The sequence below is a fragment of the Haliotis cracherodii genome, unplaced genomic scaffold (assembly GCF_022045235.1).
Source record: "Haliotis cracherodii isolate W230 unplaced genomic scaffold, xgHalCrac1.p SCAF_1, whole genome shotgun sequence".
Taxonomy (NCBI): Eukaryota; Metazoa; Mollusca; class Gastropoda; order Lepetellida; family Haliotidae; genus Haliotis; species Haliotis cracherodii.
The window spans coordinates 51,943,399-51,957,568 of NW_027266264.1; the positions used below are offsets into that span (position 1 = coordinate 51,943,399).

A 14,170-nucleotide genomic window follows, 5' to 3' on the forward strand; every position below is an offset into this window, starting at 1 on the left:
TATCTACACAATTAGGATACAATGACATGCATCAACCAAGTCAGTGAGCCTGACCACCCGATCCCATTAGTCGCCTCATACGACAAGCATAGTTGCCTCTTACGGAAAGCATAGGTTGCTGAAGACACGTTGTGGTTACTTACTTGTTTATACATTTGGCCTTTTAGATTAATGCAAAAAATATTTCAATACAGCAATGCTGACAGCAACATTTGTTAGTGTCTTTGTCAATATTTAAAGATGTTGACTACATATCCAGGTGAGCTACAGTACCATGGCACTATTTGTTCAAGTTGGGATGACAAGGCTTGAAATACTGTTATAAAGTCCTTAAGCCAAACTGTTGTTGACAATTGTGAACCTGATCAGTCTGTATTACACATTGTCTCTCTGCACTCTTTCAGTCAGGAGAGTATGTGGGTGCTTCTGGGTGTGCGGACTGCCCTGCAGGATCGGCCTGTCCCTCCCCCATCACCCCCCCACAGGCATGCCCCTCAGGAAGCTACCAAGATGCCCCTAAGCAGACCAGCTGCAACCCCTGCCCCATCGGCAAGTCCTGTGTGGACGTCGCCGCCACCCCTGTGGACTGTACTGCTGGATTCTTCAGCGCTGCTGGGGAGGGAACATGCACTGTGAGTTCAGCATCTTTGTTTCTGCTGCTTCTTGGGTGATCAGCGACATAATGGTATCTTTTCTTTTCTTTTTTTTTCATAATTTTTAATAAAGTTTTAAACGCAGGGTTGTTACAGGAAAAGTTTTTTGCTGTGCAGAGTTATGTCCCTTCGATGTTCCAGGATTTGCTGATTGTTGGTTTTCCAGACTCTGGCCTGATTATGAATCTTTGTCAGCATCATACCTGTGTTTTTGGTAAAGATCTAAGACTGCACCACATGAGGCTTTCATCCCACATTAAGCTGACAGGCTTTGATGTGACGGAATGACACTTACTTACTTACTTACTTACTTACTTACTTACTTACTTACTTACTTACTTACTTACTTACTTACTTACTTACTTACTTACTTACTTACTTACTTACTTACTTACTTAGTTTTAACCACCCAGCTGTGTATTAGTTCCAGGACATTGGGTGGAAAATGGTGCAGGAGGAAGAAGAAAAGAACAGCTGTTATGTTGGGCTTATAGGTTCAAGTAATTGAGAAAACAAATTAACTGTTTTGAAGTCACGTCAGTGGCTGATTCAGGTAGGGGTTCTCGGGGTGGTAAAAAGTGGTAAAATTTATAATGGTTTATATATCGTGTATGTGATTTTTGGGGTAGGCTTTTAGGTGGACTGTTTCACCAGCATTCTCACGGGTACAATGTGTGAAGTTTGTTTGTTTGTTGTTTAACACCGCACTCTGCAATATTCCAGCTATATGATGGCAGTCTGTCATTAATCGTGTCTGGACCAGACAATCCAGTGATTGAAATCATGAGCATTGGTCCACGCAATTGGGATCAATGACATGCATCAACCAAGTCAGTGAGCCTGACCACCCGATCCTGTTAGTTGTCTTTTAAGACAAGCATAGTCGCCTTTTACGGCAAGCATGGGTTGCTGAAGACCTAATCTACCCCGGATCTTCATGGGTCCCATGTGTGATGGAAATGTTTGGTTTTGTGTAACTCCTACTGTAGAAGTATAAAGCCCTTTCACTCACTCACTCTGCTGTCATTGTCCTATATGAAACACTGCTGTGTATTTTCAGAGATGTCCGGAAGGTTACTACAGTGCTGCTGTTGCTGGCTCGTGTAGCGCCTGCCCAGCAGGACAGATGTGTTTCGATGGCACCAACTTCATCACCCCTGTCAACTGTGACCCTGGGAAGTACAGTCGTCAGGGAGAGGCCACCTGTAAAGACTGTGATGCTGGTGAGATACTTGTAGCAATGTTGCAGGTTTATTTTCCACAGATGGAAAGCAGAGTTCAGACCTACAAATTAAGAATTGTTAATTTTCTTTTTAACCATGACCCGCCCACTCCTAAATTTGTCCCTGACATATATATATATATATATATAATGTATATATATGCCTAAAGAGATATAGAACACCCAATTTCTTTCATATTACTATAGGTAATCTGCCAAGACAAATTAATAATATGAGAGAATCAGATGTTCTTTATCTTCTGTTCAGTGGTATGTACAGACAGACAGATATTAAGAAATGCTGTTGTCAAGTCAAATTTAGTTTTTCACCTGATTTCAACTTTTTGTTCCTCATGCCTCAGGGAAACAAGGGTTTATGTGGTACCGAATGTTTTTAAAAAAAAAATGTATTTGTAACCTGCAAATGAAGTTCAGAAAATACATAGAACTCTACCTACCATTGTAATAATCCTTGAATCCTTAAGACCGGAACGATTTCATTAATTGTTATTCAGAGCACATAGTCATTAATTTGGAGGTTCGAATGGTCAATTGTTTTGACTACTTTTTCAGATTCAAATTTAACAAATATATCTCCCATTTTGTGCAAGGGTAATTTGAGGGTTGTATGCAATTTCTTGAGGGATTGTTCAACAATTACAAGGAAATCTTTGTTACGGTCACTGACAACTTTTTCAGTGTGCATGAGTGCCGAGGAGTGTGGATGAATAATGTCTTTTTACTGTTCAACGCTTCTAAAAATATGTATTTTTACTCGCTCTCTTTCTTCAATTTTCTTCCTGTTTTGTTTATTCGGGATGTGCTACTATCCTTACAACTATCCACACAACTGTCAGTGAATATTTTAATTGATACGTTTTCTTGGAAATCTTCATTTAACAGAAAGTTCATAATATTTACGTAAGAAATTGAATGTATGGGTTCATGGAATATTGGCAAACTGTGATTGTTTTACCTGTTCTTAGAATAAGTTTTACCAGGCCATTATGTTCTTTAAAAATACATTATTCCTAGTTACTCTTACCATTTCTATTAAATAGAATGATGGTAAGACTATATCAAACTTACACTTCTTCATATACAAATTGAACGGTAGTTACACTCATAGGGAAGACATGGAGATTCACTTGGAATCCACAATGGAAATACTGTTTCTCTCATCTTGTTGTTTGATACTAGGCAGCATTTGCAGTTTTTGTAATGTTTTCTCATGCACAAAAGCTGTTCAATATATTTATGCCATCTGGATATGGTTTCTTAAACCTTCAAAGAATATATTAAATCACTTTAAAGACCTGAAGTAACACATGGCCTAAATATGTAACAATGGAAGCTCCTTCATGAACATATGTATCTTACAAAACTAACAAGTAATTAACATTGGATTGTGACCTGTGTGTTTGTTAAACAAGCCTACATTCATCCATTTGTGAAACGGATGCTTGAGGGCTATGTTTAAGTGATGCATTTCTATGCTGCATTTAATCCTGTTTCAATTTCAATAATGTAATTCAATAATGTATTTCAATAATTTAATTCAATGATTTAATTCAATAATTTAATTCAATAATGTAAACAAATAATGTAAACAAATAAATTTGAAAGGAATCAACTGACAGTATTTTATTAATTTCGTTTTTGACTAGACCTAATTTTTTTCAGTGAAGTGTTGATTGAATTCCTGTCCTAATGGGATTTTTCATTGATAGGCACCTACAGCACTGGGGGCTCCTCAGCCTGCTCGCTGTGTCCAGCTGGCAAGAAATGTAGTGATCCTGCCCTAACACCATCCGACTGTGCCACAGGATACTACAGTCTGGAGGGCAAGGTGAGCCAGAGCTATGGGGTTTACAGGGCAGATGAGGACCCAAGTTCTTTGTGTATAAGAGCTTACTTATGTCGACTGGTATCTGAAATGAATTTTGGCCATGGTTGACAACATTCTGAAAAGAAAACCTTTACCAAGTGTAGTGATGTTTCACGTGAATGTTCATTTACATCAATGTTTTCTTTGATGTATGGGACACAAATTATCTAAGGTGCCACAATTCACTGTGCAGAGTTGCCTCCCTTGGGTTTACCAGAAACCCAGGATCCATGGTTGAAATCCTAGTTCATGGGTTTCACCGAAGTGGTAAATTTCTGAGATCTGCATCACTTCGTGCTTTCCTCCTTTGCTGTGATATAACTGGGATAAACCCAACTCTCTCACACAATCAATCTTTATTGTTTCAAGATGATACTTTTGGGGATTGTACTGTCCTGTAATAAAACAGACCACATTACAAAGTCAGTTCATGGCTACAGATTTCACATCAATATAACGTTCAGACCACTTTGAATATACCTGGTGAGCAACAGTACCTTGGTGTAAATGTTTTGTTAATGTGTCAAATACGTTTCTCATTCTTTGTTTCACATATTCCACTGTGATATTATTTGAAAAGTTTGGACTAACTTCTGTATTTCTGATAGGTGGAGAGCTGCACTGTCTGCCCGGCAGGCCATGAGTGTCCCAACAAGTCTGACCCCCCCATGCTGTGTGCTATTGGTCAATATGCCACCCAAGGTCTGACCGCCTGTGTGGACTGTCCTACCGGTCAGTCATGCCTGGACCCCGCCGCCTCTCCAATCAACTGTATAAATGGCTATTACAGTCCTGCTGTGAGTCTTCCTCTTGTCTATGTTCAAAATATTAGTGGATCCTAGGTTTTTTAGACAGCCATGTTTATCACAATTTACTTATAGCAAAGGGTCTGGCGTCGCACAGACAATGTAAATAATCAGATGATGGCCTGTTTTTAAGATAAAGTCATCCTTTATAACTGAGTGAGATGTTTTACAGTTCTTCTTGTGATTAGAGGAAAAACTAAGAATGTTTCTTAAGCTTCTGAAAACTCATAACACGGGGATAATTTTCTGAAGTTCATTCTTGTTTTGTTTGGAGATGGCCCCATATCATTTTTAAAAAAAACCTTTAAACAGATTGTATACAGCTTTTATAAAATGATAACCAAATTGTAGTCACTATTAAAGATCTAAGGTTCAGTCAAAAGTGAAGTCGAGATTGGCATTTCCTGTCTGCGATTATATGCATCTGAAAAGTTTGAGCAAGCAGAGAAACAGAGGGTTTTCAGTTTCTTGAATCGAGCTTACTAGTATTGCTAATTTCCCCCAGACCTAGACTGTCTTTTAGCTGAGGTATATGTGGTGTCTTCCTTCCTAGGGAACAAGCACCTGCCTGCCCTGCCCTGCTGGAGATGACTGTGACTCCACCAAGGATGTTCTGGATCCCTGCACTACTGGCTTCTACAGCACAGGATCCATGGCATGTCAGCAATGTCCAGCAGGGTCTATGTGCCCCATGCCATCTATTGGACCAATCGCCTGCCGTAAAGGATCTTACGCCCTTGCTGGATCAACAACATGTACTACCTGTCCTGCTGGTAGCAAGTGCCCTACTACCAAGTAAGTGTTCAACAGGACCTCATGGGAGGACATGCGGTTTCAAATTGACCCATTCCAAAATGTCCAATCTCATTAAAATCAGATCTTAGTGCTTGTTACTGCTACACAAAGATCTGAAGATATCCTGTTACGACCTTTCACACACCCAATCAGCGTCACTGACAATGACATCACAAAAGTGTAAGTCTTCAGATCTTTGTGTGGCTAGAGCACTAAAATATAAGTTTTACCTTACCTGACGCTACACCTATAGGGCACTGTGTAGCATCAGGTAAGTATAAAAACATTGCATTTAATCAGAAATGCTCATTTTTAAATTGATGGCAATAAAAGTAAAAAAGAATATTTGAAAATTGGGAAATGTTTGCCGCTTACCCATAAAGCTCTTATTCTTTCACCTTAGCACTGCCCCAGTGCCCTGTGTGGGCGGGGAATACAGTCTGAGTGGCTCCGACGCCTGCACCAAGTGTCCTGCTGGCTATGCCTGCCCAGCAGGGGCTGGTTCTCCCACATCCTGCGTGTCCGGAACGTACGCTGTCACGGGCCAGGCAGCTTGTCAAGGTTGTCCAGTTGGGTCAGCTTGTCCATCCACTACAACAGGAAGCAACCAGTACACGTGTCCTTCTGGTAAGTTGGAACAACAGAATTGTTTGAAATTAAGAACGAAACAGTTTTGCATGGATGGAGGGCTAGGCCTATTATAAGGTTGTTCATTTATGATATACAGAACTGGGTTCAAATGCACATTGGTGCATCCTGTGCTATGATCTGTAGATTATATGAAATCATGTTAAATAGTTACAATATTTTAGAATATTAGCTACTCTTTTTATCAAAATATTTTAAGAGCCTTCAGGAGGCTTAAATAATCCTAGTTTGCTATATTTAGACATAGTTTTTATCTCTGGGGAAACTATATTTACAAGATTATGAAAAAAAAATCCAGATCTCCATTTATCTTTAATCTCAATATACGATAATGCATTGTTCAGTACAGTTAGAACAATAGGTATAAGGTGCACACTTCAACCAGCAGAAGTAATAACTTCTAACTTCATTTTAATGAGGAATTTGTTGATGGAGAAAAAGAAGAAAGAAAAGGAGTAACTGTCTCGTCTTTGCTGGAATTCTATTCTTCTGGCAAACATATATCCATCATTTTGTGTATTTTTTGTGTCTAATTTGCTTGTTTTGTTATTTCAGGAAGCTATTCCCTGGGTAACCAGTCTAGCTGTACGGTGTGCACAGCAGGATTCTTCTGTCCCGACACCAGCACCGACACGAGCACCGCCTGTCCCGCAGGATTCTACGCCGTGAGTGGCTCACCTTCCTGCAACCCATGTGAGGCAGGTTGGCAGTGCCCCACGGCGGACGCCACCACCAGGGTTAGATGTACACAGGGCTATTACTCCGTAGGAAACGCAACAGCATGCACAGAGTGTCCCGTAGGTAAAGCATGTCCGGCAACTGACACCGACCAGTTTGTCACCTGCGGAGCTGGGTCCTACTCTATTGGTAAACAGACTGCATGTACCACATGTCCTGCTGGGTATGCATGCCCTAATACTGACTCTGACACCAAGACCAAATGTCAGGACGGAACCTACAGTGAAGGAGGCAGAAGTGCATGTGTGGATTGTGAAGCGGGCTACATGTGCCCCACCATCTACGACAGCTACAAAATTGCATGTGCTCCAGGAACATTTGCTGAAGCCAAGAAGATCGAGTGCACAGCCTGTCCTTCAGGAGAGGAGTGTCCAGATACTAAAGCTCCAGGGACTGCATGTCCAGATGGTTTCTACAGTTTAGGAAGTCAGCCAGCCTGTACTACTTGCCCAGCAGGATTCCAGTGTTCCAACAAGGGCATTAAACCAGCCATATGTCCAGAGGGTCAGTACAGCCCTGAGAAATCCATAGCTTGTAGTACTTGCATGATGGGCTATGCTTGTCCTGAAGGTAGTACACAGGAAGACCCCCCAAGTGCTAAATGTAAGCTAGGATACTACTGTCCTGATGGAAAGGCAGAACTGCCATGTGCTAAAGGATTTTACGGAGATGCTTTTGGATATGTTGCTGACACAGACTGTAAACAGTGTCCTCAAGGCTACTACTGCCCAGAGGGCACTGCAGGGCAGCCATCATCAAGTCTGATTTGTCCAAAGGGACACTATTGTGGTGCTGGAACTGGAGACTATAAGGAATCCCCTTGTCCTGCAGGAAAATTCTCAAATAATCTTGGTAATGTACAAGTCAGTGAGTGCTCTAGTTGCCCCGAGGGTCGTTTTTGTCCAGAGGGTACAACAGATCCCTGGTTTGATGCCAATGTCTGCCCAAGGGGGTCCTACTGCCCGTCAGGAACTGGCTCCCCTAATGCATGTCCATCTGGGAAGTACACGGCTGAAACAGGCTCCACTGGTTTGGAGTTCTGTCGATCCTGCCCGGCAGGCCACTACTGTTCTGCTGGAACACCAACCCCAACTCAGTGTGCTCCAGGAACCTTCAACCCGGATGTTGAACAAGGCGATGTCATTAGCTGCAAACCTTGCACCTCTGGTCAAGCTTGTACAGAGTACGGTCTCACTGAACCCAACTCCCGATGTTCACCTGGTTACTACTGTCCGGGAGGCAATCACCGAGCCAACCAGTCTGAATATGCTTGTCCTGCTGGCACATACACCAACAATAACAACCTGACTGCTATAGAACAGTGTGAGAAATGTCCTGAAACCGTAGCTTGTCTCATTGGGACTGGAGGAGTCCAGAAACCCCCTGTTGCATGTGCTAAAGGTCACTACTGTAAGGAAGGAACAGGGGCCCAAACCCAGTGGCCATGTGCTGCAGGTACCTGGACCAACCTGACCAACTTGGCCAATCAGGAGGGATGCTCACCTTGCCCCAGGGGATACTACTGTCTGCAGGGGTCTGCAGCTCCAACTGGCCTCTGCTCCAAGGGACACTGGTGTCCTGAACGTAAGTAGACAATGCAGGGACTACACTAGTGATCAGTGAGTACTCAAAATTCATACAATTTTCAAAAGTATCCCTAACATTTTTGATGCATGTGTTTATTTTTTTTCTAAAAAATACAGCTGTTTAGAAAGGCTACTGTGTTTCATAATAACTTTACCGCTTGCACAAAACATCTCAAATTTCATCTTAACAAATCCATAGTGAAGCATGCCAGTTAGTCATGTTTTTACCCTATTTTGTAATGAATGAGTGTTCAGTGTATTTCTAGATTTAAGGCTTTTAATTATTTTATTCCATGAAATTTATGTAGTATTTAGTATTTTGTATATATATTTCTCCAATTTTGGTGATAGATCACACCAAGTGACCTTTATTTAAAGCAGCCATGATCAGGGGTACTTTGTGGGGCAGCATTGTAAGGGACACTGTTTTAGTATCGTGGTTCATGTTGCTGGGTTTTTGATCCAACTAGGTGAAAAGTTTGATGCTGATTCTGGTATGCTACCTCAATGTTTCTTAAATACAACTAAACCAGAATATGTTTTAGCTATTCTCATCCACTGACTCATGGATCTATTATCTGCTAGTTGTGGGTTCAAATCCCAGTTTCCCGCTGATGATGATCTTTGGTCTGTCAGCATGATACTTTACTCTGGGTTTAACCAAATTGATAAACTTCTAACACCTCTGTCACCCTGGGATTAAAATTACTTGCAACATTAAGCTGACATGCCTTGATGTATCTAAGTTATTGTTCAAGGGCCTAAAAACCCCAAGTCACTCACTCACTCATTCACTCACTCACTCACCCACTCACTCACTCACTCACTCACTCACTCACTCACTCACTAATTCCAGGCACGGAGTATGGGGATCAGCACCCCTGCCACGCAGGCTCCTACAGTAACAACACCGGCAACATCAGATGGGAGCAGTGTGTGGACTGCCCAGAAGGCAACTACTGTCCACAGGCCTCCATACTGCCAACATCATGCCCAGCGTGAGTGTCTTACACAGAATGCATCTTGCTGCCTGTTTGTGGTATACCTGTTGAATTACTTAGTTTAATCACATGTAAGTGAGCTGCATTATATGTGTGCTATCTGATTGGCGTATTTGGAACAGTAAAGGTGTTACTGCGAAGAATAAAACAAGGAGGCTCTAGCAAGCTAATGGTACACATTTACCAAGATTTAATTTTGAAAGAAATTAATTATTTCAATGCAGCAATTTCTATTCCTGAATATGTTTACATATTTCCTTTTCATAAAACTCTGCATTTTACTAATTAACTGAATCTCGAGCTACAGAATTATCAGTGACGCTTAAGTCACATCATTTAAACATGAGATTAAGACTTCGACTGTTGAAAATACATTTTAAAATGAACATGTTGAACAGATCAGTAGATATCATTAAGTGATGATGGAAATTTGAATATATTTCTTGAGACATCAATATGTCTGCTCTGTTAATGTTCCAGTGGTTCATTCCGTGAAGACACCAAGGGAGAGAAGCTGACCGATTGTGGAGACTGCACAGCCGGTTACTATTGCCCTGGACTGGCGAACATTGAGCCACTTCCCTGTGAGAAGGGAAACTACTCGGCCGCCGGCGCTGACTCGTGTACAACCTGTAAGGCCGGTTACTACTGTGACCAGAACGCTACCAGCCTTGCCTTCATGACCACTGACCGGATCTGCCCAGCTGGAGTGGAGTGTCCGCCAGGGATGTACAAACAACCCGATCTGATCGAGGATAAATGCAGGACTGGTCACTACTGTCCTGCAGGAGATGTCAACCCCTACCCTGTCCCGTGTCCAAATGGCACTTTCAATCCTGATTATGGCCGAAAACAAGTGTCTGACTGTGTTCAGTGTACACCCGGGTCTTACTGTATTCCTGAAGGGTTGTCAACTCCTGCAGGGGATTGTCCTGGCGGTTACTACTGTCCTTTAGGAACAGCTGCTCCTGAATCTTACCCCTGCCCAATAGGGTTCTACCGAAATGGGTCTGCCAGGGAGTCATTCCAAGACTGTACAGAGTGTATATCAGGTTTCTATTGTGACAGAGAAGGTCTGGCAACACCAATAAGCTGTCCACGAGGGTACTTCTGCGTCAGTGGAAGCACGTTCCCTCAACCCTGTCCACTAGGTACTTACGGGAATTCCACGGAGCTGAGAAGAAGTACAGACTGCACCCCCTGTCCAGGAGGCTACTACTGTGACGGCATCGGCAGGGTTGAACCAACTGATGTTTGTGATGCTGGCTTCTACTGTCGAGAGAAAGCCTACACCTCCGCCCCTCCTGATGGACCTACAGGGGGAGTGTGTCCAGCTGGAGGTTACTGCCCACCCGGAACTGCCTATCCTGCATCCTGTCCAGTAGGAAAATACAGTAAATCACCAGGGGCCAAGACAGAGTTTGATTGTATCCCATGCGACCCTGGGTTTTACTGCGCAGGCTCTAGTAGTACTGATGCATCTCAGAAGTGTGCCGCTGGTTACTATTGCACCGGTGGTTCTGGTATTGCTACTCAGTTCGACACCCCAGCCGGACATTACTCTCAAGAAGGAGCCTTCAAACCGGAACCTTGTCCCAAGGGAAGCTACCAGAGAGCCAGCCGATCTGGAGAATGTGACCTCTGTGCTCAAGGCTACTTCTGCAATGGAACTGGAACAATTGAACCCATCCTATGTCCAAAGGGTTACTACTGTCCTGAAGGTACAGATTTCCCTAATCCATGTCCAAGGGGCACCTTCCTGCCAGATGTAGGCCGATACCAAGAAGATCACTGCAACCCGTGTACTCAGGGTGAAGCTTGTGAATATGTTGGCCTTGCAGATCCAAACATCAAATGCCAGCCAGGCCACTATTGCACCCTTGGATCAAACACCTCCACCCCAATCGGCCAGCCCTTTGGAGATCTCTGTCCACCTGGATACTTCTGTCCCGAGGGAACATCCGAGTATGTGCACAGCCCATGTCCTAACGGGACTTACACCAACTACACTGGGCTCCAGGCAGAAGAGAACTGCACCCTGTGTGACCCTGGCAGGGTGTGCAATGGCTATGGTCTCACTGAACCTAATGGGGTGTGTGCGCCTGGGTACTTCTGCAGGGGTGGAGCTGGCACAGATAAGCCCAGTGACGGTGGTGCCACAGGGGATCCTTGTCCCAAAGGGAACTACTGCCCAGAAGGAACAGGTATGCTGTGTTGTGTTACCTATTTTGTGTACATTTCTTGGTGCAAGAAAAACTACTTTCTAGTGTTTGAAATTAGGCATGCAAGTTGAGGGACCACTGATGTTAAAACATGAAGATTTAGGGCCACTGTACTATGCTGCTGTAAAACTCCCCTTTCTAACACTGTTTTCAATGTATAGCCCTGTACAAGATAGACACTTGCCATGGCTTTGTGTCACTGGGATCAGTGAGACACTGTTCATCTCTGTATGGGGTACCTTTAATCCCGGTCTGCGATACTATTAATCACTATCTAGGGCAATGTTAATCCCTATCTGGGTACTGTTAATCACTGCGTGGGGTACTGTTACTCACTATCTGGGCACTGTTAATCCCTGTCTTGGGTACTGTTAATCCCTATCTGGGCAGTTAATCCCAGTCTTGGGTACTGTTAATCCCTGTCTTGGGTACTGTTACTCACTATCTGGGTACTGTTAATCCTTGTCTTGGGTACTGTTCATCTCTATCTGGGTGCTGTTAATCCCTATCTTGGGTACAGAATGCCCTGAAATCTATGATGCCACAACATGCTCTTTTTTTTACGCATGCTGGTAGCGCTTTAAAATCTCAGTAACTTTTCTTTTATTATTGACCTTGAAGATAATAATTGATGATTGTTGTGTTTGTGCCAGGTGAGCCTTTACCCTGCCCGCCAGGGTCCTTCAACAATGTGACAGGGAGAGCCACTTGTATGGACTGCCCGGCAAGCTTCTTCTGCTCAGACGGTGAGATCCCGCTCAGATGTCCCCCAGGGAGGTACTGCCCTGGAAACACCACCACTGACCAACCCAAGTGTCCCAGAGGAACCTACAACCCAGACTTTGGTATGTGTAACACTGGTACAAGTAGCATTGGCATGTTCTTGTGGAAATTCTTGCCAATGCTCTAGTCACTAAATAAACTTTTAGACTGATATGGTAGCCTTTTGATGAAAGTGTTGGCTTGCCAGGACGAGAATTAATTTACTCACATTGGTGCTGTGTGTGAAGCCCATTTCTTGTGTCATTATATGATTCAATCAATCTTAGTCTCATAAAGAATTATGTTTTGTGAACAGAATGCCTGTTATGTTATTTTTCAACAAATATAACCAGTCATGGGATGAGCTGTACTTAATTCGACTGTATACTATGTGTGTCACATTCTCCTCCAGAAATGGCACATGTGGATGACTGCAGACCATGTAAGGGAGGCTACTTCTGTGATGCCCTCGGAGCTAAGAACTTTGACTTCAGTGAGAATGACACTGGCACTGGACCTTGTGCAGCTGGATACTTCTGCAAACAAGGTACGCTAACACTGAAGGCATCTGTAGACTTGTGTTGTGGTAGGCTGAGATCACTAACAGCTGTAGACTTGTGTTGTGGTAGGCTGAGATCACTAACAGCTGTAGACTTGTGTTGTGGTAGGCTGAGATCACTAGCAGCTGTAGACTTGTGTTATGATGGGGTGATATAAGAGGCATCTGTAGATCTGTGATGGGTGAGGGCAGAAACATGCATACAACTTTTGTTGTTGGAGACACATTATTTTGCATCACAAAAGGTGAAATGTCATGAATAGGAATTAAGGCTATGTTAGAGATGAATGCTCAGAAGTGTTTTCTCACAAGACTCATGCTCATGTAGTTTAAGTACATGTTACCTTATAGTATATTTTTATTCATGCAAATAAAGTAAAGTAACAAGTTACGTTTTTCTGCTGCCCTCATCTATCATTATATCCTTTGTGTTTTACTTATGAACCACCATGTGCTTTTCATGTGTATACAAACAAATAGACCATGGTACTCTGTTCACCTTGCATGACATCTACATCAACTTCAAACCACTGTATTTCAAAGGTGTGAATGTAAGCACGCCAACTGATGCAACAACCACTGGCATTGGAGGGCCATGTCCTGCCGGTTTCTACTGCCCCCAACAGACAGAGGACCCCATTGCGTGCCCCAATGGCACCTACAGAGACGCCATCATGGGCACCAACCCCACCGACTGCCTGGACTGCAAGCTGGGACAGTACTGTGGTTCCACCAACTTGTCCGACTCCACCGGCCCCTGTTGGCCTGGCTTCTACTGTTATCGAGGAAACAATGTTCCCAATCCTACAGGTTTGTCCCCACAAGTTCTACAGAGACAGATGGTCAGTGCAAAGAAGTCCTTTAACTATTTGGGTCTGTTTCTTGAAAGAGAAGAATGGTCCCATTGGTTTCAGGTCTTTTGAATTTTCAGTTTTTTTAAGCATTTGTAATAAAAGCAATAAAACTGGAAAGAAATTTTAGATAGTAATCATATTTAGACAACTATTTGAGAAATATTTTGGGGTAAAAACACAAACAGGAGAAAAAGACAGTTTAGTAAATATTCAGTAGGCTTATTCAAATGCAGTGAAACATCAATTTCTAATTTTCCTGGATACATGTATATACTTTTAGAAGAGTTGGACTTTGTGGTGCTAGCAGTGTTTTGATCACCACTATGATCTGATGTTGGCATTCTGCTTGTCACTAACCACTGAGAAGTGGACAGACTTTCATTGGTCATCCGGAATTCATATTTACAGGTTTTCACACATAAGCATATATGAAAAA

The 14,170-nt window shown here is 42.9% G+C and overlaps 1 protein-coding gene across 1 annotated transcript in view; it reads left to right on the forward strand.

Moving 5' to 3' along the window:
• LOC139479285 (uncharacterized) overlaps window positions 1-14,170 on the forward strand; it is a 142,091-nt gene that overhangs the window by 42,591 nt on the left and 85,330 nt on the right. Inside the window, exons 15-26 of the mRNA XM_071262151.1 lie at window positions 405-632; window positions 1,714-1,876; window positions 3,606-3,724; window positions 4,372-4,560; window positions 5,123-5,364; window positions 5,768-5,991; window positions 6,568-8,334; window positions 9,193-9,334; window positions 9,818-11,541; window positions 12,213-12,404; window positions 12,734-12,868; window positions 13,424-13,690. Coding sequence (XP_071118252.1) covers window positions 405-632; window positions 1,714-1,876; window positions 3,606-3,724; window positions 4,372-4,560; window positions 5,123-5,364; window positions 5,768-5,991; window positions 6,568-8,334; window positions 9,193-9,334; window positions 9,818-11,541; window positions 12,213-12,404; window positions 12,734-12,868; window positions 13,424-13,690 — 5,392 coding nt within the window. The remainder of the gene's footprint in view (window positions 1-404; window positions 633-1,713; window positions 1,877-3,605; window positions 3,725-4,371; window positions 4,561-5,122; window positions 5,365-5,767; window positions 5,992-6,567; window positions 8,335-9,192; window positions 9,335-9,817; window positions 11,542-12,212; window positions 12,405-12,733; window positions 12,869-13,423; window positions 13,691-14,170) is intronic.